This window comes from Pteropus medius, unplaced genomic scaffold, assembly GCF_902729225.1.
Source record: "Pteropus medius unplaced genomic scaffold, Ma_sr-lr_union100, whole genome shotgun sequence".
NCBI lineage: Eukaryota > Metazoa > Chordata > Mammalia > Chiroptera > Pteropodidae > Pteropus > Pteropus medius.
Window position 1 is genome coordinate 5,196,903 of NW_024352786.1, and position 24,920 is coordinate 5,221,822.

At 35.5% G+C, this 24,920-nt stretch overlaps 1 protein-coding gene across 1 annotated transcript in view; it reads right to left on the reverse strand.

Annotated features, from left to right (window-relative positions):
* Nucleotides 1-3,724: 3,724 nt before the first annotated feature.
* Nucleotides 3,725-24,920, reverse strand: part of DKK2 (dickkopf Wnt signaling pathway inhibitor 2) — a 96,577-nt gene continuing 75,381 nt past the window's right edge. Inside the window, exons 2-4 of the mRNA XM_039848711.1 lie at nucleotides 10,031-10,181; nucleotides 8,695-8,850; nucleotides 3,725-6,146 (exon numbers count right to left, since the gene is read on the reverse strand). Of these exons, the coding sequence (XP_039704645.1) occupies nucleotides 5,896-6,146; nucleotides 8,695-8,850; nucleotides 10,031-10,181 (558 nt within the window). The 3' untranslated portion in view covers nucleotides 3,725-5,895. The remainder of the gene's footprint in view (nucleotides 6,147-8,694; nucleotides 8,851-10,030; nucleotides 10,182-24,920) is intronic.

Here is a 24,920-nt window from a genome sequence, read left to right on the forward strand (position 1 = left end):
TATTAAATACCGGGCCGCTCTACAGGAAAGATATTTTTTAAACTTTTCTTATCAACAATTTCTTTTTCTTTGTTCCTAGTCCTCATGCTAGGCTAGAGAGATTCTGCTCTTTTTCTCAAAACCCTCATCCAGTCCAACAGCAAAATCAGTTGGCTCTATCTTCAACTGACCCAAAATCCGACGATTTCTCATGACTTGCATATTACCTTGCTAATCTAAGCCACAAGCAGTTCTTGCCTGGGTGCACTGAAGCCTCTTCTCCACATAGCAGCCTGGGTGATCATTTGAAAACATGTTAGCTCATGCTACTCCCTTGCTCAAAAGCTCTCAACAGCACCAAATCTCTTTCAAAATAAAAGTACTTATGATAGTCAATAACGTTCTACACAACCTGACCTAGTTCCTTCTCTGACTTCATCTTCTACCTCTCCTCTTGCCCCACCTCATCACAGTCTCCCCCTCAGCTCCTCATTGTCAAATGCTTGCTTTACTCTTCTCCTTTCTAGACCACTGTTTCTCCAGTTCTTTCTACTGCCAGCCCCTCACTTTACTCAGGTTTCTGCTCATAATTTTTTTTCCTCAAAGATCTTTGTTGACCACAGAATCAAAAATAGCACTTCTCATCTCCCTTTGTTCCTTTACCCTGCTTTGATTTTCTTCATAAGATCCTTTCTGTGTCCTATAGCACATATTGAATTGTCATTTAGTTATTTTATACCCCCTTAGCTATTGCTCTAAAAATAACAGAAATGTAAAAAAAAAAAATGAGAAGATGAAATTTATTGGCTTAGTTCTCTGCTTCTGCCCACTGTGCCTAAAAAGCTGCCTACCACATAGATGTTGCTCCCAGTGAGTATGTGTTGAATGAAGAAAAGTAAGTTGAGAGTGTATTCTGTGCCGCTGGACACCCTGTGCTTCTACAACTAGAACAAATGCAAGAATGAGGGAGGAATAATTTCACAGCATGAAGCAATGGAAGTAGTCACCATAGCACACCCTTTAAAAAAGCCACCTTGCAAGATATCATGGAGGTCACATCACCTGTCCAAACCTATTCTCTGTTAAGCACTGTTGATGCTTTGACTATGCTAGGTACATAACAAAGAAGTCCCAGTGAAGCTAACACCATAGTAAATTTCTAAATTGACCAGTTTTACATGAAGGCAGCAGTGCCTCAAATACCACACATTCTCTAAGAGTATATGGAACACACAGGTAAATTCTTCTCCCACCCTACCATATGATAAAATATCGTGCTGTAGCTAACACCTTGGTGGGACATTTTTCTCAAGTACATGAAAGTATATAGGTCACGGGTTCCAAACAGCTGATTTGGATTAGGTGACACTTTTAGAAATGCAAAACCAAAGATTTTCCCCATCTGTCTCCCTTCATTCAGATTCCAAGCATCTCTGCTAGGGTTTTTGACAACACCATGTCCAAGCATATTCCTTGAGATATCTGCATTTAGAGCTTGAGATTGATTTGTTTTCTAAATGTGGCAACAGCTTTAGCTTAATCTTGTGTGTTCTAAAAATTCATTGGACTTTATTAAAAATAAAGTCCGTCATTTTAGTGAGACACTGCACAGGCCATAGCTGCTGAAAGAGTCCCACAAATCTCAGGCATTGGGAACCCCTCTGCTGGAGACAGAGCAGAATCTGAAATAAGGGCATAACATTTAGCCACTAATTAACTTGAGGAATTTGGATTTAAATTTCTTGAGACTCCTTATTGTAAAGAGGAAGATAACAAATATAGACTTTAATTTCTTTGAACTTCAACATATTTTGATTTTAACATGCAAGAGGATTTAAATATTTACTTATTACTCCTAGGGGATTTTTAAAGGAAGAGAATTTATAGTCAGAAGTGGGGCATCTCAGTATTGTTGGATTTAATGATTGAAGTACTTTTATAGATTTTATTACCAGATATCCAATCTGTCATTTAATCTTCCTGCAGAACCTCTGATAGACTGTGTTGGATAATATGATAGACATAATTTAGAATAATTAAAATAAAGGAAAGTATCTTCTGAGTATAGTGTGGTCTTGAAGGCAATTGAATTAATGAACTATTTTCATTCATTTTGCGATCTTTGGGTGATATTGCCATTGGCCCTGAGAAGATCCATATAGAAGGAATGATTGGCATTGGGAGAATGACTTCATCAAATGTCGTTTTAGTAGATAGCTAATTTTGGTTAAAATCCATATTTTCACCATAGACAAGTGGTTATGTAGAATGAATGGGTTAAAAATATAAAAAATCTGGGGACTGATGCAGGAGGAGTTTCTTTAATCTAATTCTTAATATCAGTTTAATGTGGAGTGTATAATTATCTCTGTCTCACTCCATCCTTCCCTCACTCCTCTCATGTGGTACGAATTATCCAGTTTTGGAGAATTTCAAATGAAATTTTTGAATGAGAAATACATAGTTCATCCCTTTCCCACCCTTCTTCTTTGGCACTGCCGGAAGCAAGTGTGTCATTCTATTCTTCCCATTCATGTTGTAAGTGTTACAGGGGCAGCTCCCTCAGTTAGAACTTACATTGTCTGGTCTTCCTTGAGAATGGCACAGAATCTCTCCTTTTGGTGTCCCTTGCCCACAGATGCATGACACATTTTCCAATATTAACTTTATAGCCATAGAATAATCTGTCATCATCTGTCTTTCTTTCTTAAACTTTTTTTCTCAAATGGCCTGAATTTGGGAAAGGATAAAAGTATAATTGATTGTTTCCTCAAATCCTAAGGCTACAATAGGGTATTTTGTTTCTTAGCTAAAAAAAGGAAGTCAGGACAATTTGCCACTTCTCAGAGCATCTCCCTGAGCTCAGTGGAAAAGAAAAATATTATCCATATAATTGTTATAAAAATACACTGTAACTAGGAAATATAAATGTTCTCAATTTGAGGAAATGGATAACTATTTATGAATACAATTAAGTGACTAATTAGAAATGTGGGGATTATTTCAGCAGTGCTTGAGGTATATTTAACTCTGACCTCTAGCTCTGGGACTGTTTCAGCTTCATTAATCTGCCATAGCTATACTTAATCTATTCCACTATGTTGCAAATGTTTATTTTTCCACATTTCCAGCCCATTAGCATCTCTAATATAACATGGGCTCTTACAACCACTCTCAGTCTCATAATTAGTGAGTATTGTTTGTCAAACACCCCCAACATCCCTGTGTTCAGGAATCAGAGGAAAGACCTTCCCAGGAGGTAGGTTTGAGGTAACTCGGGGCCAGGTAACGCAGTCAGTGCCCATACAGAGATAAAGATGTTTTGTATCTTCTTTGTGCCATAAGAGAATGAACCAATACCTTAAACATGTTGGCATTTCTATTCTGAAAAGTTCTAACCTGGAGAGAAGATTATAAGAAATATGCTAAGTGGCTTCAAGTGTTTCCAAAAAGTTTGTAGAGAGTCCTTGTTCCAAAATGTTTCAAAAGAGAAATAAGAATAAATGGGTGGAATATATAAGCTGAAATACTTGAGCTTAATGAAATAATAACTTTTTAACAATTACAGCTCTAAAGCCATGAAATAAGCTGCCTTTGGTAATAGTAAACTACTTCAAATCATCTCATAGTGCTGTTGTCCAACGAATTCCTACTCAGACTGCAAAGTCAGACCAAGCCCAGGTGAACTTTGAGAACCTATGACTCTATGAAGGTTTTTCCCATAAACAAAAGAAGGAAATTTGAATTCAGTTTTTGGAGGAGAAAAATTTAATATATTTTATCTTATTATACATTTTCCCTAAATTACAAAGTCAATTGCTGCAAATATATTCTGCTACAAAGCTTTCTGTAAGAAATATCTCTATAAGAAAATACATCTCATTAACATTTCCTGTAAATAAATTACTTCAAATAATAATTTTTGAAGGGATGTACATAAGGGAAATAATGCAGAAACCAGATCGAAAATGTAATTGCTATATAAAAAAATGTTTGACTTAAATGTTTCATTCTCATGTTGCCAAGCTTATAGAAACCTATTTGTACAGGCTTTGGTTCTTGGATAGATTAGTTTATAATTTTTGTTTTAAAAGATATGTGGAGAAAACATAAATCTTAATCATCCTAGTAAATATGTGTGGGAAGCTGAAATTCTTAATACACATGCAGGCTCAGGTTCAATTTCTATTGGGAGAACTTGAATTTGAGACTGCAGATGAGGTTTAAGTAAAAGAAAATTAAGGAGTGACTTTCAGTCTTTAAAAGAAAAGGTCAAAAGTAACAACTATAACTTTTTTTTTCCTTATGCTTTGGACATAATATTTAGAACTGAGTAAAGTAAAAAAGTAACAAAATGGTTTCAAAGAATTGAGAACCTGGGGTTTTTATGGATTAGCAATATGTAGATTTTAAAAGTTATTTCATTTATATATTTTATTATCTCAATGGCTGCAAAAACAGAAACTATATCTTTGGCAAAAAAACAAAACAAAACAAAAAAAAACAGCTGTTATAGATAAAGATGGTGCAGAAAAATCAGATGGTGCCACCGGCCAGTTAGAAGCTTATCAAGGACAGTGGAACCTTATTATGCACTACCTGCCTTGGGAGTTGATTTCATGAGAACTTCTCATTTTATTTTAGGACCTCAAAAATATAAAATATATATATTTGAGGTCAAACAGTGACCTTACACTGAACTCATCTGTGTGATAAATATTGAAACAGCAACCACGGAAATTTCTATTTAGGTTGTGCAGCCTTTGGCTTCAAATATAAAAAGTCATTTTGTGCTTTAGACATATGATCTGTGTGCTGCCAAAACCTAGATACTTGACAGTTTCCCCCAGTTCCTTGCTGTGTTTCAGTGCAGGCAGATACAACTCCAGTCGCTATTATCAGCTTTACCCTACTATACTGCAGAGTACGTAAAGAATAAATGTATTTACCAGTCTAATTCTATCAAAACATAGGGAATGCCAAAGCTTTAAAAAATAATGATCTCTATTAGCTTTGTTTCCCACATATTTTGGATATCTTAAAAAAGATTTGCACATCTGTGAAAATTCTGCTCTGTGCTATTCATGATTAATGGGATAGGTTGGAAAATAAAATATATTCAAGGTAGTAATCATATACAATCAAGAAAGAAGCAATGTTATTTCTTTAGACTTTTAATGAACTACTTTTGCCTTCTTATGCCAGTTCTTACTAAGTATAGGTGAAATTAAATTTTGAAAAATATAAATAAGAAATTTTGGGAAAAACAAGTTTGCATTTTTCTAAACACTTTGATAAAAGACCTGCAATAATCTGAAATTATTTGGAAAATACTGACTATGTTTTTTTTCTTATCTAAAGGCCTTTAATTGAGCAGTAGAAGCAATGTTCCAAGTTAAAAGGTGATTCTGTGTTGCAAATTTACTATGCTCCATATTTTCATTTTTTATTTAACAACTTTTTTTTATGTTCTAGAGCCTATTGTACACCAAGATATACTGGGAGTATTTTATTAAACTATAACTTTGAATAGAATATGGCTTTGGGTTATTTTATAGACGATCACCAATCTGAAGGAAACTGATCCTCCAGCACAACCTAAACTTTTGGAAAGTCATGGTATATGTCAGTAATTTTCACTGTGCTTTTTTTTTCAGTAACTGCATTTTCACAAATGTGTACATTATTTACATAAACGACTTGCATAATGGAAAACACTGGTTGTACTACATTTGTCACCCTTTCCAATCAGCTCAGTTCTCTTTTTCTTTCTCTTGCTCACTCTGTGATCTATATACTTATCATGTTCCTTATTTTAACCATTCTTCTGAGATTCAAATTCTATTTTCCACCATGCTGTGATGCATTAAATGCACAGATTCACAGTCTGTTCATGATGCTTTTCTTCTAAGGTGATTATATTTTCTGACACACATGGAGTCTGGCTTTGGAAGAGTAGGTAGCATCTTTCCACACTTTACAAGACAGACCCTTGGCACAGTCACACCGCTGGAAAATTTCCAGCCCATGAGAGCCCTTCTTGCGCTGCTTGGTACAGACTTCACCCTGATGGAGCACCGGTTTGCAGATTTTGGTCCAGAAGTGACGAGCACAGCAAAACCCTTCAACACAGTCTGATGATCTTAGGCAGGGGTCTCCTTCATGCCCTACAGAGGTGATGATCAAAAGATATTACCATGACACTTTAGAAAAAATTTTACTTTGTGATCTGTAGAACATAAATTACTTTTACTTATGCTATCTTCCATTATGTCTTAGATTCACATTGACTGGCTCTCTCTAATCATGTAAATCCATTCTTGTTTATTTCCATATTTGCTGTCTAAATATCAGGTTTAATAAATAGCTAGACTGTACTTCATCTTCTCTTTACTTTATCTTGGTCTGCTTTTGATATTTCTGTGATCATTATTATCTTTTTCCTAGGTGAATGAAAAATAAGTAAATAAAAATAATTGCTTTCAAATTAATTATTTTGATACCCTCTTGAAAGGTGTAAATGAACTCTGATTTGAGGAGAAGGCTGAAATTCTCAGAGATTCCTAAGATCATGTGTCAGAGTCTCGCCAGGAAGACAGAAATCAATTGTTCAAAACAGAAGATATTTAATGTGGAGAACTGGTCACACAGATAGTGGCAGGGCTAATAAGTATCAGAGGATGGATGGCATAGCAACACAGCAGGAGCCACTACCTCCCTCTTTGGGCTGGAGGATCCAAAAAAGCAGTTGATGGCAGAATTGGGAGCTGGAATCACCAGCTGAGATGAGAACTCAATAGGCCTGACTGGCAGGACTGAAGCCCCAAAGAGATAGAGCTCTGCCAGAAATACCGCCAGAAGCAGAGTGAACATGTCAGCTTTTTCCTTCTTCTGCCCTCCCAGTCTCTTACCACAGCCAAACCCAGGTGGCCAAAGACCCCCCGGGAGGGAGCCTAGGAAATGCAGTCTATAAAGTGCTGTGATACAGAAAAAGGGCAGATGGCTCCAGGGTCAACCAAGAACTTATCATAAAATAAAAAAATGCATAAAACACGTGGAAGAAAAAATCTGGGTATTTATCTCAGAAATAAAAAAAGATTAAATCAGCAAAGAGCACCCATACATCACAGTTGTTGTATAACCTGTGTAAAGATGGGGTCGACAAACTCCTCTGTAATGTCCCAGACTGGAAATATTTTTGGCTTACTAAGTCACAACAACTCCATTCTGCTGTTGTCTCACAAAAAATAGCCATAGATAATGCCTAAATGAATGAGCAAATCTGTGTTATAGTAAGATTATTTACAAAAACAGGCACAGGACAGATGTGGCTCACAGGACTATAATGTGTGAACCCTGGTCTAACGGGTCATCTGTCATCCCAGACTTAATCAATCCCACTGTAGGATGTGGACACAACTCATTAGCCATCAGCATAAGGGTTCTTCCTACTTGCCATTGTAAAATTATACATAGAATTATACAAAGACAATTAGAAAATTTGAGTGTGTTATGACATAAACATCCGTTGGAATAAAGAGATATACTCATGTACTAACAAATGCATGTGAATTTTATAGAATAGAAACAGGATACATGGGTAAAGGGTCTTTAGACAGTGTAGACAAAGGATAATTAAAGAGGAATTGTCATTTACTAGCATTATCCACATAACCATTAGTATTCCAGGTCAGGCTAAAAGGTCAGATATTCTATATGACACCATCTCTGTAGAACTTGAAAATATGGGGAAATGGTTTTGTGGTCAAGGAAGTTAAAGAAATACAGTATTTAAAAAAGTTAACCAGTCTATGGCCATGCCACCCCGAATGTGTCCTATCTCATCTGATCTCAGAAGCTAAGCAGGGTCTGGCCTGGTTAGTATTTGGATGAGAGACCACCAAGAACACCAGGTGCTGTAGGCATTTAAAAAAAAAAAGTTAACCAGTCTTCCTCATTACTAGACTTTTCAGAGCCTTCAATATACCAAAAATAGGAAGATACATTATTATATAACTCTTGTCATAGGGCACTTTTATTCACAGAATGCCATGAAAAAGTAGTGCTCCAAAGAATACACTTGCAAAAAGCTTCCTTTAAAAATGGATTGTTTCATGGCTTCAAACATGTACTATTAGTAAGTAAATTCCATAATTTTATACTTTTGAATTTTATTATTACTGATTAGTCTTCTCAAATATTTTGATACAAGTAAGGGTATTTTCTGGCCATCATAATCTCACTAAAAATGAATTATTTTAGTTAAACTGGTTTTTGAATAGTATGTTTTCTGATTGTTTAATGAAATGAAATTTCTGAATCTGAAGGTGAGAATAAAACTCAAAAACTTAGTGATTTAATCATGTGGCAGCAAACATTTTCCCATTTGTTTTTCAGAATGCTTTATCCTTTGGCATGTGACAGACATGCTTATTTAGGAAATTTCTTCTACATTCTCTGTAAAAGGCAGGACTGTTGAGAAAATGGCATGGTTAATCATAGCACTGCTATTCTTGTAACATATATTTTCTAATAATTTAAGATTTCTAAGAACCCTCTAAGCATTACCGAAATTAAGAATTAATAAATTCAGTTAAAATCTTGCTTTTAAAGTATCTTTGTATTTTTTCTAAAACCAATGGAATTAATTATCTATATTTTTCTTTACTTTTTCATAAAACAAGGAAAAGTAAACAGAATTACAGATATCCCTACCTTTTATATGTGACATCTTAGTGTGTGGTCTTCCTAGATTCTGCCATCCCAGGTCGTGGTTTGAGTAATGACCATGGTTTCGATCTCTGTGCCGAGTGCCATCCAGAGCTGGGATGTGAGGGGTTAAGATGCTCTCAGTGACTGGGATGCAGATGCCTGGAGATGGTTGGGTAAGCGGTTAGTCTTATTCAACTCTGTACAATGTGATTCTTATCCAAGTATTCGCCTAATTTGAGATATGAAGCCATCTATCTATCTCTCTATCTAACTATTGATCTATCTATCTCTCTATCATCTATCTATTCATTCATCCATTTCTTATTTACATATTTATTGAGACTGAGTATTAAATAGTTTGGTTCTGACCAGGTTTCCTTGATTTGAATCTTGTCTCTCTCAAGACCAAGTGACCTTGGGCAATAATAGGAATTAAAACAGGATTTATTTAATTAAGTTATTGTGGATACATGTGAAGTACTTTGAATAGTGACATAGTAAAGTATTAAATTAATATTAGCTATTAGTACTTTAAAATTGTCTAACCAGACATCCGTCTTAGGGATTCAGGTCTCATTGTTTGGTCAACACAATCCCAGTCTACACTATAAACATCTCTAAAGGTATGAGGTCTGCTTCCCTTCACCTCCTGACCAAGGTATTTGCAGAGGTCAGGAACAAATATAGGAATATTGTATGACTAAGTATATGTTTCTAATCACCTTCTGCAATTATTTACCAGTTTTATCATGTGTTTTCTCTGGTTCTTCGTTTTATTATTAATGCTGAATATGTACCTATAAATTCATTGAGATTAGGTGAAGCTATGCTGGTGGCATGGCTGGGGGATAAACTCCTATGTCTCATTTTGGAGGAACCAATCACTCCATCACCATCTGTGTGTGCCACGGGGGGAGGCCTTCATAAAGGACACCTTGAGTATAAGAATCAAGGTATGAAACTGAAACTGGTATAAAATAGGAAGATGGACTCACAACTGTATTGCTAAATCACAGCAGATTTCTTTCTTTGGTTCTTTTGCATGTGTTTAGTTATAGATTTAGTGAAATAAAACATCTAGCTATTTATATGGAACTCTTCAACATGGCAAATACTAGCTCAGCATAGATTATTAAATACAGAAGGTAATTAGAGTTTAGGAAAATTAAGATTTGGGAGATAATTCAGGAAATCTTACGCAGATCTAAACCATGATTGAATTCCTGTCACTTATAAAAGACTCCTTACATTTCAGGAGTCTAAGAAGAAGGCAGCCTAACTTACTAGCCAGGACTCTATGAAAAGAAAGAGGCCCATCAACACTGAGCAAGATCTTTACCATTATTGCAGCGGGTACCAGGACAACACATGCCATCTCTATGGCAGCGTTTCTTTTTCCTTCGACACACCATGCAGGCCGACGATCCTTGGTGGGGACTGTGGCAATATCTCCCAACTTCACATTCCTTATCACTGCTACAAGGGTAGGCCTGTCATGAAGTGGAACAATACCAAGAGCAAAGTACATTAGACATTTTAACATTTATGAAAAGTTACTGCCACAAATTATGATGGAAAATAAGTCACAACATGTGCCTCTTCAAAGTGTACCATTGTAATAATGTTCTGAGCAGAGGTTCCACATACATAGTGACACTTGAGGACCTTGTAAATATTGATTGTTGATGGTGAAAAAGATCAAGTTGACACTATATGTTTTCATTGACACAACCTTGAAGTTAAAATTTCGACTTCGTGTTACTTAGTTGAGCCCTTAAGCATGACTTTGGGGGCTCAGAAATAGTTGTAATAGTTATAGTGCCACAGATTTAAGGTGTGACTGAGTCGGCCTAGCCATTCTGATTTTACTTGCTAAACTAGGATGCAGAAAGGGATAAATAAAACAATAAAGGGCTGTGCTAGAACCTAAATAACACATCTGCCCAATCATGGAACAAATATTATGAGCAACTGCTCACAATTTCTGCCTGTGAGGAGCAAAGGGGAGACCGCTTCTAATTTGGTGATGAATGGCAGCAGCAGCGTTGTTCTGAGTTAAGCTAAGAGAGCTAAGCGCCAGGTACATCACCATGTTCTCAGGAAACAGAAAAAGCAGGCTCCTGACATACAAGAATAGTCCTATGGGCTACTGCACCTTCAAGTTATACAGAAAAGACTTCCGTTCCTACATTTCTCTACCAAGTTATGTGTTCAGAAGGCTACTTAAGCAGTGTCATATCATCTTACAAAATAAAAACATATTCTACGTTATGTACTCCTTGCCTGTTGGAAGTCATTGGAACACTTAAAATGTTCCTGAGGGACAACTCTCAGGGACTGAGAGTTGATAAACCTAAATGTCACACTACAGACCAAATTTACTCATATTTTGAGACATGTTGACAAGGAGACTTGTTTGTCTTTTTTTTTTTTTTTTTGGTAATTCATCATTTCCCCTGATTTTTAGAATAATGCATGGTGATTTTTTTAATTGAAAAATACAAAAATTAAAAAAAAAGAAGTCATGTAGTTGTTTTTAAGCAATCATAAATGATATGATAAATGATATGAATATAAAACAATGGGATAAAATATTTGTGACTCAAATAATTAGTGTGACGTGAATGCTTTACTTATGCCATGAGGTTTGATGGCCTAACTCTGCATGCAGTGCTTATTTCTCTTCTCCTTCTCTGTCTTTCTCTTTCTTTCTTTTATTGTTTTTTCCATCGTCTTTTCTCACCAACCCTTCTCCTGCATATGTGTATAGACGTTATGTGTATACATTCAGCCCCCAAGTGTTTTTCATTTAGATTGGAATATCTTCAGTTAGAGTAAATAAATATGAAATTGATGTGAGTCAGAAAACTTTACATGTTGTTCCGTGAAAACAACATACTTTTAGCATCATTACAATTTACAGTTTGTTCTCAAAAGAAAATAGAAAATAAAAAAAAAACATTAACTTTAAATTGAGAGTGCTTTTGAAAGATTGTACAGTGGCAATATTTGATGCCTATATTATAATCGGAGCCAGATAAAGCTATAAAATGATTTGCATATGATTGCTTCACTATGGAACCCCATTATTAGACATATGGGAGAAGCTGAATGAAGTTGAATTCAGAGTACTACGCAGTTTTTTAAGAATCCCAAACCGATGAAAACAAAACAAATGTCACTTCCTGACTTGCCACACTCTTTCCCCCAAGCACTTTACTCCCTTCACATTTAAACTCATTTTAATTGAAATACAATTCACATGGTTCTGATTCATTTACATTTATTTCATCAAATTGTTTTGCAAGAAACATTTGATGTCTTACAAGTTTTTTTCCTTCTTCAAAAATAGGACATTTTCTTTCAATGGAAATAAACACGTGCTACCTAAAACATCATGAGCAATTTACAACTCAAACAACAAATCTTCATGGGAATTTGAATATAAAATAACACTTGGTTCCATGCCTAAATAAATAGTTTATATAGTAGAAAGCAAATTGTTTGCTAAAAGCAGCAGTTCATTCATAAAGAAAATTGTGGAAGGCACATTCTCAGTTGATGGGAAATGAAAAATATTGAAATGGAAAATACTTGATATGAATCATATTACAAAAAAGTAGTCCTTTATTTGAATGGGATCACAGTAATAGACTCAGTATTTTTTGTGGGGGAAAACTTACTTTGTCTAAGAAAGAAAATATGTTAGAGGATAGGTAGTTTAACATTCCAATATATTTTTATTGGAAGACTTGAAACAGAAATGATACTGGCAAAAAAAAGTATGCAGGATTTTTTTTTTAATGGAAGGTTGTTATTAATGTGAACTTGTAGTTGGAATGGAATCCCAGAATGTTATATTGAGAGGAGTTCTCTGACAATTAGAAAAATAAATTATAATGATTGAAATGCAAGGCTATGTTATACAGCTTCTAGTATGCTTATGGAACTCCTGGTTCCAATAAATGTCTTTTATATATGAATAAACTTTAAAAAGGATGAGACAAATTAATTGAAGTAAGTCTTAGGGAAAGCAAGTGATATTTGAGGCTATGCCTGGTCTTCTGAAATCAATGACCTCCGGCACAGATCTACTCAGGATCAAGTTCCCCTTGCCATTGCCATTATCAAGAAGTCACAGAACATGAGGAAGTGTGATTCTGACCATTAATTGCAATGCTCGTGTTTTCAACCTAATGCATTATTTTTCAGTAGTTTTAAACAAGATATTTTCAACTCAAGTAGGAGGGCTCTGCAGCTTGCTAGTTTTTTGTTGTTTTTTTTTCCCCTACATTTACCCTCTTACTATGTCTGGAAATGGTATCATAGTAGACAAGAGGGGAGGGAAGGAAAGAGAGCACTTGGTGAAAGTAGTTATGGAGAATCTTAAAGAAGTGATAACCATGGGAATTATATACATTTAATAAGAGTGACGTTCGGAAACTTTCCCATGAAAAAAATTATTTTCCATTTACTTTGATGATGGGTCTATGACTAACAAAAAGTGAATTTGAGAACCTTAGTCTGTTTCCCTTTAACAAAAATAATAATAAGCTGTCCTGGTACTTACTTTATAAATGAATAAAAAACTGATTTATTTTACCTGCTATGAAAATTATTAATAGTGAATTTTGGTGGTTCTTCATTTACTTGACTTTAAGTGAATAGTCTAAGGAACAGTGATAGTCTGTGTGGAGGACTGGAAATCAAGTGAAAGGGTGAGGGGGAGTCCTTAGCACATTGTCCTACACTAAGACACTCCAAAACTGAATGAGAAATTTGGCTGTGTGAGCACCCAGGAATACTCGCCTTCATGCAGATTCATTCACTCACTTAGCCTCAGTCGCAGTTAAGAGATAAATTTATTTGAGACACTTAATCATAGCAAATGATGGGCCATAAATTAAGAACATGTGAGCGCTTTATGATCAGGCCAAAAGCAAAGAAGTTTTGCCCAACCCTTTTTCTGAGCAAAAAATAAACTTCTTTCCATAAATAGCAGTACTAGTTATCATTACAACCATGACATAAACTAAAAGAAATAGTGAACACATTGGACACAGCTTGAAAAGAGTCTATTAGAAATGAACATTTCTTTTTAGTATAAAAGGATTTTTTTAAGTCCATTTACTCTGTGCTAATTTGGAATCATTATTTAAAATTTTATTAATGAAGTGGAGAGAGGTGAAGCAACTTTTGCAAGTAAGTCATATGTGTTCAGTGGCAGGTAACTTGGGGATTCAGAGCCCTGTCCTGGCTCCAGACCTCACTGGGAGGTGTCATGACTGAACATTTAAGTCACAGTTTAATGCACACATAGAGAAGGTATCTGAGTGGTGACCTATGTGCTGAATTTAGAGATTAGAAAAGTAAACTTGGCCACTTCCCTTCCTAGAAGGCTCCAAATACCAACAGCATATCCTGCTGCAGTTGTTGGAAAGACAGAGTTCTGGCGGAAAACACAGACAAGACTATAAACAGCCTTTTCTCCTTCCATTTCCTGATAACCATTTATGTCCACTTAAACTCAATGTAATTAGAGTTATAAGCAAAAGCCCATCATGCAAATAATGATAATTACATCATATTCTAATGAACAAAAGAAAATGAAATGTTACTGCATCTTATTTGAACTAATTGAGCCTTTTTTTAAAATCTCAAACTGCAGGGAGAAAAGGTCTATTAATTTGAGACTTAAATTTAGGGTTGAATTTATTCTTATTTTTCAATTACTGTCATTCGTTAGAATATGCAAATGCAACAATGCAGTAATCAGATCCCTAAGAATAATGAAATGAGAAAAAGTGTTTTAGGTATCTTAGCAGCACTGGCTATTGAATAGAACTTTGAATACAACTAAATCTAAGTTTAACTCCCAAATTGTCAAAAAAAACAACATTGTTCCTGTTTAATCACCGGGATGTGGAGAAAGGAAGAGAGAAGCATCACAAAGTGTTCATGTGGGATGACCACCCATCCAGATTCTTGCAAGACCGTCCTAGTTTTGTTGTTGTTTTAATCGGGACAATCCTTTGTACCCCCAAGCATTGTTTGTAACAACCTCAGAAGTTTTCTGGAGCCAGAAAAACATCATCAGCTGGGCAGGCAAAAGAAAGCCTTCAGTGGGGCAACCCAGCTGTGAGAATGAAAAACATTTGGGGCAAGCAAAGGTAGCAGTGAAGGGGTGGGGATTGGAATGTCTGGGGTCTCAGAGAAAGCATGGGAGAAGGTTGGCATTTACATTTGGGAAAGCAGATCAGACTGGCTTCCTCTAGATCCTTCAAGAAAAAATTAATTTCCCTAGTCATGATATTTTATGTAATAGATCTATACTTCAATGAACACATAAGGTATGCTATCCTTGATGGTAGTCATTTCAAAATCAAACCCTATAATTGAAACTGCAGGAGGTACAGAGGCAACTCAATCTGGCTGATGCGCAGTTGTATACAGTAAGCCAAAGGCTGTGCAATCTAACTTTTTCCATTATATAAAATTACCTCTAGGGGATAAGGGTATACTAGATGCATCTTTGAGGACTTCTGAACATAAAGCCAGGAGGATTAAGCTATATTAAATGTGAAGGGGAAAGTTCAGATACTTTATGATGTTTTGGATGTGTGTCATATGTTCATTAGGGGTATTCATTCAATATTCAATAACTTTTTATTCAGCATCCATTTATTGAATGCCAACTATCATCCATGCACAGCTAGTTCTGTGATCTACAGGTATTTTGCCTTTGTTACCCTTAAAATAATTTTCAAAAACAAATATTCTTTCACACATTTGATATGTAAAATGGTCAGCATAAGTTTACATTTGTTGAATATGATATATAACATTAAACATTTTATTAGATGATGTTCATGGTAATTTGACATGATTCAATAAAAGAGCTTTTACCTACCTTATTGATCAATGCATATTGATCCTAAAATAAATCACAACATATTTGAGAGCTTTTATATTAAATTGTCTTAGAAAATACTCAGCTAAATTCATTATTATACAAGTCATCACTACTATTTTGGATGTTCTGCATCCAGAACTGGGGCCAAGCTTCACTTATACAGAATTAATGATAAGACAAGCATTTAGGATGCCCTGATTAACCAGTAAGAATATTTTTGTTAAACCAATATTTCAAATTCTACTTCAATTCATCATTCAAAGAAGGTTTTTGTACCTCAAGCTAATGCAGTAGTATATCAAGATTTGGAAGGCGTGAAGGTTTTGGCTTCCCCTAACCCCATAAAATGTCAAAAAAAAAAAATCCACTTATTACAAATACAGCATACTTCCAGATAATTTTAAGAAAAATAGCCACAGAAGTTGAGGATCTGGAAATTGATACCTTTAAAACAACTCATGCTGTGCACACCGTAGAGTATCTTTACACATATTCATTTTAAGGCTAAGGTTGTTAGACATTTGATTTTTGATATAAATGTTCAGAGCTGAAAGAACTTCTACTTATAATGCCTGGATTATAAATTAGGAATGATGGATTTCATTAACTTCCCCAACATAGTCACTAAACCTGACTTAAAGCCTAACAATAATTCTATGACATAAAGTCTAGGTCCTATCTAATTTCATTTGTTCCATCCTGTTCTCCATGTGTCTTTAAGCAAAAAGGACATTTCAGAGAATTCTCTACTTTGAACATAGACCACATTCTTAACTGTAACATGTACATTGCTTTATCGATCTTGGGCTAACTGTTCCCATATGGTTTTAGTACCTAGAGAAACCTAAACCATGTAATTTACCTGGCTTTTTTTTTTTTTGCCTGTTTTTGACCCATTTTCCCCTCATTTGGAATACATGAGAAAACACTTCTATCTCATATTCAAAAAGTAGCATATCAGGAGTGCTTTTGCAGCAGTAGTCGGAGCCCTTTATACTCTATATATAATTACAAAGCCTTTCATAATTCTGTGATTGATTGAACATAATTATTCTAACCAAAACAAAAGAAGAAACTATACAATTTCAAGCTTTCTTCCAAGTTCAGGATTGAATGCCTATGATATAAAATTTTCATTGTGGCCTTATGAATTTGCCTGACCTCATGACCTTCAGAAAGATAACATGGTCTGAAGAATTTCTGAGTTATACTGCTATTTGAATTATGCTTCCACAATGAATTTGTTATTACAAATTATTTAACTGAGTCTGTTTCCTCCCTGATAAGATAGACATAATTCTTACCTTCAGCAATGTTTCCCTACTTACCTAATCTTAAAAATCTCCCTGGGTTTCTTTAAAAACTACGTGTTCACAGACTTCTTCTAAAAGACACATTAATTTTGTACAAGTGGATAGGGTCTGAGTATCTGTGTTTTTAATAAATACCATCTTGATGATCAGGTAAAAATAGGGAAACACTGTTTTACAGAACTATTGCAAAGATTAAGGATGTCATATATATATATATATTTTATCTGTGTGTGTGTGTGTATATCATAAAGACAATGTCTAGTCTATTTGAGATATGGACTCAATTTTATCTCTCAGACAGACACAGGTCTAAATGAGAGATTGATTCCCTGACATCAACATGAGTCTAAGAAGCTCACTGACAATTTCCAGGCAGGTTCATCTTCACTCCTAGCACTTAGCCCCTGTGCTTAGGGGTGAGCTTGATAATTTCTAAAACTATATGAAAAAACAAAGTAACACATAACTAATACACCAGTGCACTTTGGGAGAAACATAGTGTAGACTCAGAGCTGTCAACATACCCATTATGGCTGGATTGTTTCATATCCTCATGTGGTATACACCTGTGTCTTGTTGGCAATGCACAGCTTTGCTGGTTTAGGGATTTTTTGCATTTTGTATCCTGTGGGTCTTCACAAAACAAGTACTCTTCCTCCCCATATCAAGTGTAATAAATAGATGATGTGTGTTTTTATTATTTTCTATTCTTTGTATAGCATCAAGTTTCCCTTTCCATTGAAAATCTCACTTAAAATTCAAGTATGAAATCCAGAGAGATATGAAAACTTAACATACTTTCAAATTATTGTTAGAAAAGACCTTTATGACCAATGGTGGTAAATATTTCAATCTGAGTCATTTTTTATTTATAATATCATGGGTTTAGAAATAAGGATATGAGAATTCTGTGAAGATGTGTGTGTGTGTGTGTGTGTGTGTGTGTGTGTGTGTGTAAGTTATCTCAGGAAGTATATCCAATAAGTGTGTAACAGAATTTACCCATGGGAAAATGGACAGGGTTATTGAGAACAGAAAAAAGAGGAAAATTAAGTTTTCATGTAAACTCTATCTTTACAAACATTTTATAATTTCCACTATGTGCATATATTATCTGTTAAAATTAATACAATTTTTTTAAAAAAACTAATAAGATACAAAGTAAAATTTCTTAATCCTTGCTAATTTATACCTCATGATTTTATATTAGGAGGGCTTGGAAGAACGTAGGTTTCTTAGAGCCAGGGCTTCTTGCAAGAATATTGAAAATTCAAACTGAAGTTTTTTGTTTAAAAATGTTCCCTTTTGTTTCATAATGTCACCTTATTAGCATAATCAGTCTATCAATGAAACATTCAAAAATATGTATGTATATATAAGCAAGCCATTGTTCCAACAATTACTTATTTGAGATAGTGGTTATTGTCTTGGCTGATTTCATGTAGTATAGAACATGCAAACTGTACACTTCTCTAATCTCACTTAATTCTTTTTCATTTCCTCTAGGAATTAGGCTAGACTAATAGTAAATGGCTACTTGCCACTTTCTATTCTGATTTTGAGGAAACAGTTGATGGAAGCTGATAAAATTGAAAAGATTACTTTCTTTTCTGGTTGGGAAGATAAAATAAGCACAGCAACATGTAATCCTCAATATTCTTTTGCAATGAAAAGACTCAATTCCTGTTCAAGGACTACCTTAAACCCTGTGTAAATATTGCTTGAAAATATAAAATTATTCTATTCAAATTTAGAACTGTAAACAAGAAGACAAGCAGCACTTTATCCCTTCAGTGTGCTTGGAAAATAAGCAATTATTTGAGAAGAAACATGGTCCAAAATGATTATCTATATGATTAGAGAAAGAAGTTTACTCAATCAACTAAGAAACCTTTTGATTACACAAATAGAATAAAGAGATGGTTCACAGTTCTAACACAGAATTCTGCTGAAGTAATTCATCTATTTCTGCCTCTGTCATTTTGAAAAAAAATATACAGTAAGTCTATGAAGAGTCTTGACTAGAATTACCATGATATTATATACTGCTGAGATATGGAGGGAAGAAGATGCAAGTTATAGGTACAATAGAATGAAAGACTTTAACCCCTGAGCTTGTCTGTTACTAAGAGAAAAGAATGACTGTTACCTCATATAAGTAGATATTTTACTATCCTAATTTTTTTTTTCCCATTTCCCAGCTTGATTCCTTCTCTGGGTATCTCTAGCCACTATTTATCCAACCTGTAAAATGGGTAAGGATCTGTACTTTGTGCCTATGTTTAATTTTTACGTATTTAGAATATTCGGTCGATAAGGAAGATCTCACCTAAAAGTTCATGCAAGGAGCACCATCAGTACACTTATATTGTGCATAGAGCATAAAGAAATGAGGACATTTTGGATTTCACAAAATAGATTCCATGGGAACCATGACGGTAATGCCAACTTGCACAGAAGGGGAACACCCTTAGGTTATAACCAGAATGCCCCAAACCACAGAAATGTCAGCCCCCATCTGCAGGGGCTGATAAGCATGAGGATTCCACCTTGTAAGGTCCATATAAGCTGAACGCCTCAGAAGGACGATGCTCAAACCTGACCCAAGAACATCACAAACAAATGAGTTAGAGCTGAAGACTGACCCTCTGACCCGTCGTAGCCACAGTGTTGGAAATGACGTGCAGCTCTCTGGGCCGCCAGTCAACAGAGCTCGCTTTGGAGACTCTAAGGACTTTCATCCCTTCACTCTGCCATGTAAGACTCTACTTCTACTTTCTATATGTTGCATGTTAACCTGCCTGAGTACCTGATCGGTTTATCTGAGAAGGTTCCACTCAGTAACTCTGAGATTGTAGAAAGACACAAATGCGTTCAAGAGCTACTTCAGTAGCTGTCTTTCTTGCTCACAACATATTGTCACCTCTGGGTTCCAAGGATCAGGAAAAACTATGTTTGAGAGAGTTTGAACCAGTCTGCATCCTTGACATAATGATAGGGGTAAAGCACCCAGGTGGAATAGTTGCTTGACTTCCTGATAGAGGAAATTATAGCAGCCAGGGTTACTCATTTATTTCAGACATTCACAAGACCATTGAGTTGAAAAGCCCCAACTTGTGTTTTTATTTTTAGTGTCTAATAATAGTAATGATAGGACCATATGTTATTTATTAAAATAAAAGATTTTCCAAAATATAATCAATATCTCAATACACACGTGGTCTTACTTCTCAGCCTCCTACTTCTATGAACCAATTTAAATTAAAATATTGTGTGAAAGAAGGGAGGGAAGTCAGCACACAAGGACAAAGGAATTGATATGTAACGAACAACATAGCAAAGAGTAAGATATCATTCATTGGTCTATAACCTACTTCCAACAAAAAATTCTAATTAAATGCTTTGCTAGAGGATTGGGCAGGGAGAAAATTATAGGCCAGAAGACAGATCCTTTGGTTTGTGTGACCCTAGTGTTCAAAGCTCAGTCTCAGAAGTGTGGTGCATCTCGTAATGACATACTCAATGTGTAAGTAACTGCAAAGAAAACACACTGAAGCCATTGGTCCCCCACACCACCCACAGCCCGGTACATCTGCTTTCTTCATACTGCAAGAGAGGGCAGATGATTTGTTACTAGATAAAAAGAATGAAATCATGTCTCTGGGCTTAAATCACTTCACCTTCATCCCATCGATTCTTTCAGCCTGTGCAAAGAGTGTGCACCTCTGTATGCCCGTTGCTTTTTTCGTCGGCCCTTATCCATTACTAAAGATCCTTATATGTACTGGCATTGAAATCTAACACCTCTGTGTCTGCACCCATATTCCAACAGCAAATATGGGGATTTAAGTGTGAGATGGGGCAGGGAGAGTGGGAAAGAGAAGTGCAGTGCAGGTTGCCCTGCACCCCAAGACTGGTGTAGATGTGTCCTGCCTGGCTCACATAATTTGAGTTCTAATTTGGTTAACAGGAAGTCTAGGCAAACAAATTGAACAAAATTCATTAGCCAAATGATTAATAGAGTGTTTATACAACTTTGCTAAGGCCAATCTGTAATCCTATATACTTTTCAAATTTTTCTCCTCACATATAATAGTAAAGCATTTCTAAAACTATGTTTGAAATGCTATCTGAAATCTGTCCTGTTTGTTTTAGTTTGCCTATTTGTTTTAACCAAAGAAGACAGCTATGTTACAATAAAGATGACCAGAAAATATTTCTGTTCTTAGTATAGTATATGATCCCTATGTACCTCCCCAGCCCTTGAATTAAGCACTCCAGCTATATGTGACTACTTGAACATGAGAGCGTCAGCCACACTCTCTCATGACTGTACATTTGCAAACATTTTTCCTCTACCAAGAACACCTTTTCTCCATTCACTTCGTCACCAGAATACTTCCAACTCATCATTCAGAGATCATATTAAGTGACTTTACTTTGGGGAAATCTTCCAGGCTGGCTCCACACTCCCAGGTCATGTGGAGGTCTCATTTAACTTGCACCCTGCTAACACCTCATGCTTATCTGTACCATGATATGGATTACACTGTTGAATTTGTCATCTGCCTTCTTCGTATTTTTGATTACAGAAATCATCTTTCATCTCTGTATCCCCAGTGGTCACATACGCCTGGAATAATTTAGCAGTTCACGTTTTGCCCAGCAATGAATGAATGAGATTTTATTGCCACAGTGGTTGGATATTTGTACCATTGAATCAACAAAAGTGCTCACATAAGTACCTATCAGGAGATGGTAAAAAGAAGGAGCTTGGAAATTAAGAGGTAATTTTGTAGATATTTTGAAACAGATTTTTAAAACTTAGCTAAGACTTACATAAATCATTTATAATGTACAACTATATAGCTAAGGGCAACATATGTGTTTAAGAAGAAAGGGGATTGGGTGCTGAGTAATTTTTTATCCAAAAACATCGCTACAAGTTCCTCAGTTTGAGCTCAGATTCACATTTTCAAGAACTATTATCAGTACCTTTACATTACATCCTTGTAGCTGATGATATTTTCACATATAAATTATCTAAAATGAAAAGTGGGCTCTTTGGTTTCTCAGTGGTATAAATAGTCTCTGCCACAGCAATGATGCTATCCTAGTAGCCATTCACAGCAGCAACTCTACAGTTTACTTGTTTCCTAATTGTCTCTAGGAAATTATTTAAACCTCTTGGTGAGTGGGAGCTATGACACTGGGTACTTCTGAGGATCAGATGAAGCTGGTAACACTCCATCCAAAATACTTTGTTATAACTTTTCTTTGTCTTTGTCTCTCAATATTTTTCTCATGGGTGGATTACATCTGATAGTGTTTATAGCTAACCTCCATCACCATGAGGTATTTTTGCAAAGGAGCAAGAAGGTGAGCAACTCATGACGGCTTCCTTTAACATCTTAGAGATACGTAGATGGAATACTAATGGGATTACTTTTGTTGGTACTCCTTAGTCACAGCAAAATGACAACTAGAATGTAACAACTGAAGAACTTTTTCCAAATGTTTGCTCCATGGAATGTTACCATCAGCACATTTATTTGATGTTTAATTCATTTATGATACTAAACAAATTGAGTTAAACAGGGTTCTCACCAGCCAGGTGAAATTAGTTAAATCTCATTGGCATGTCAATTTTTATCAAAAAAAAAAAAAGTGCACAGTGTTTATAGGTTTAGAACCAAGTTCCTTTTAAATCATGTCTATGATTCTTGTACATACCTATCCAACTCTCCTCATTATGCCCATACTTTGCAATTTTAGAGACAGCCATTTGTTTTTCTGGCCCTGTTCCCAAGTTTAAGAATTTAGAGAAATTTGCAAAGGATTTTATTCAGCCCAGTCTAGATTTGTATTTGGTATTTGAGGAAGGATGATATAAGCCCATTGCCTGGGCAAAGAGGCAAGAAAAAGGAACCCTAGCTTCTCGGTAAAATTTCCTAAGTTACATGTTTGGTACATGTTTTGACTCTAGGCAGGGATATCACTTAGGGTTTGAAAAGGTTAAGTCTCTACAAGACTCCTATACAGTTTAGCTGCACAATCTAGAGTCTAGAGCGATTGGATTTCCTTGTTCTTCAGGGATAGGAAAGACACAGCCCTACTTGGGCACAGCAGGTATCAGACAGGATGGATTATGGTCTGACTATAACATTTCCTGGGTTTAAATGCGATCACCAGAACTTCATGTACACAAACAAGTCGTTTCCATTTTAATGTTAAATGAAATGAGTTTTATTATAAAACCCAACACTAACCAGGCTTTTTTCTGAAGGCAGATCAAAAGCGTAAGGATCTGGTCATGTGCTGCTTTTCATCTCCCATCCCTGAGCACACTCCTAATACACGCTGATCAAATTCTGCTTGGGGTTTTAAGCAGGATGGTTTGGAAAAGCTAAGAATGAGCTCTCAAAATAAGACTTAGTAACAAGAACTAGGGCCGAACTTTTATAAATGGTATATTGAAAACTGTTTACAACTTACAAATGATGATTCCAAGAAACATTAGAATGCCTTTCTTTTACAGAAATATTAATAAATAACAGCACATTTGATAAAAAGTCCAGTCTGCTTTCTGAGAATCTTCCAAAGAGAAATCACAAATCTTTAAAACACAGTTTCATAGAATGAATCAGTTGAAAGAGTAATCAGCCACTTACTAAGTATATAATAATAATAATATTATTTAACAGCAACTGGACATAAAGGCATTTGTCTTCAAAGCAATAGACTTCTTTAAGAAGTTGTGACAAATTAGGTCTATGTCACAACTGCCCACATATGTTTGGAGAGCTCTAGGGAGAACTTTGTTTAGCATCCAGTGTTCTGTCCTGGTAATATCTGCAGGGGGATCTTTCCATTGTTTACTAATGTTTGTATTTAACATGTTTGCATGTACAGAGATGGGATTATAATACACACCCATGCCCTGCTGTCTGGATGGTTCACTGCTGAGACCTCAAACAATACATAGTCAAAGGCAAAAATGTGTTTCCAGGGATAGAGTGATATGGTTTTCATTGAGGACAGACTGCCGAAAATAATACAAAAATTGTCTGGGAATTTGGGTGCATAACCTGGGTGTGGTAAAGATGAGCTTTTCATATTTCTCACCAGAGTTTAGCAACTCTCCACATAACCTCAGCCCAGCAGTAGATCTTTAAATTCACCATCTCACCAGCGCAAAAGCTAACAGATACCACAGTTACTAGAGCTCGTTTACAAACTAACTGTACATATTTTCTTGAAACTCTGAAAATAGCAGGCTCCTAGAAACTGCATATACTTCGCAGATATGCTTTTTTCAAGATTATACAATTTGCCTGGGCACTTTATCGATGTGTCACGTTACAAACCTATGGAGACCAATCACTGATCTTTACTGCAAATCCCAAATTTTAATTGTAGTAACTTTTCCTTGGTAATTTCCAAAACTAGAGCATTCAAGAATTCTATTTCCTAGATATTTAATGATATTAAGGAATTACTGTTAATGTTTACTTTTGATAATAGTATTACAATTATTTTTTAAAAGTTCATGTCTCTAAAAGAAATAACTGAAATATTTGTGGATGAAATAACAATGTGTAGGATTTATTTTAAAATGCTCTGCAGCAAGCAGGGATGAGTTGGGGGATGTGGCTGAAGCAAGATTAGCCATGAGATAAAAATTGTTGAAGCTATGGGATGGAAACTTAGGGCTTAACCCATACTATTTTCTCCTTTTGTGTATATTTAAAATTTCCATGAAAATAAAACTAAAGAATGCCTGCAACATAGGCAGAACTCTGAAACTAATCTGCAAGGAGCAGCCAACTCCAAACATAATCTGAAATCACTTGGTTCCACACACAGAGCACAGGCAGCATCCTGAAAACACGGAATCAAAATTTTCTCCTGATTTTATCCTCACCTTGGAGAGGTTGAAAAGGCAACTTCGGATAAGGCTGCATCAGGCTGACAAGACCTCTGAGAGTGAGTAAACTTTTGAG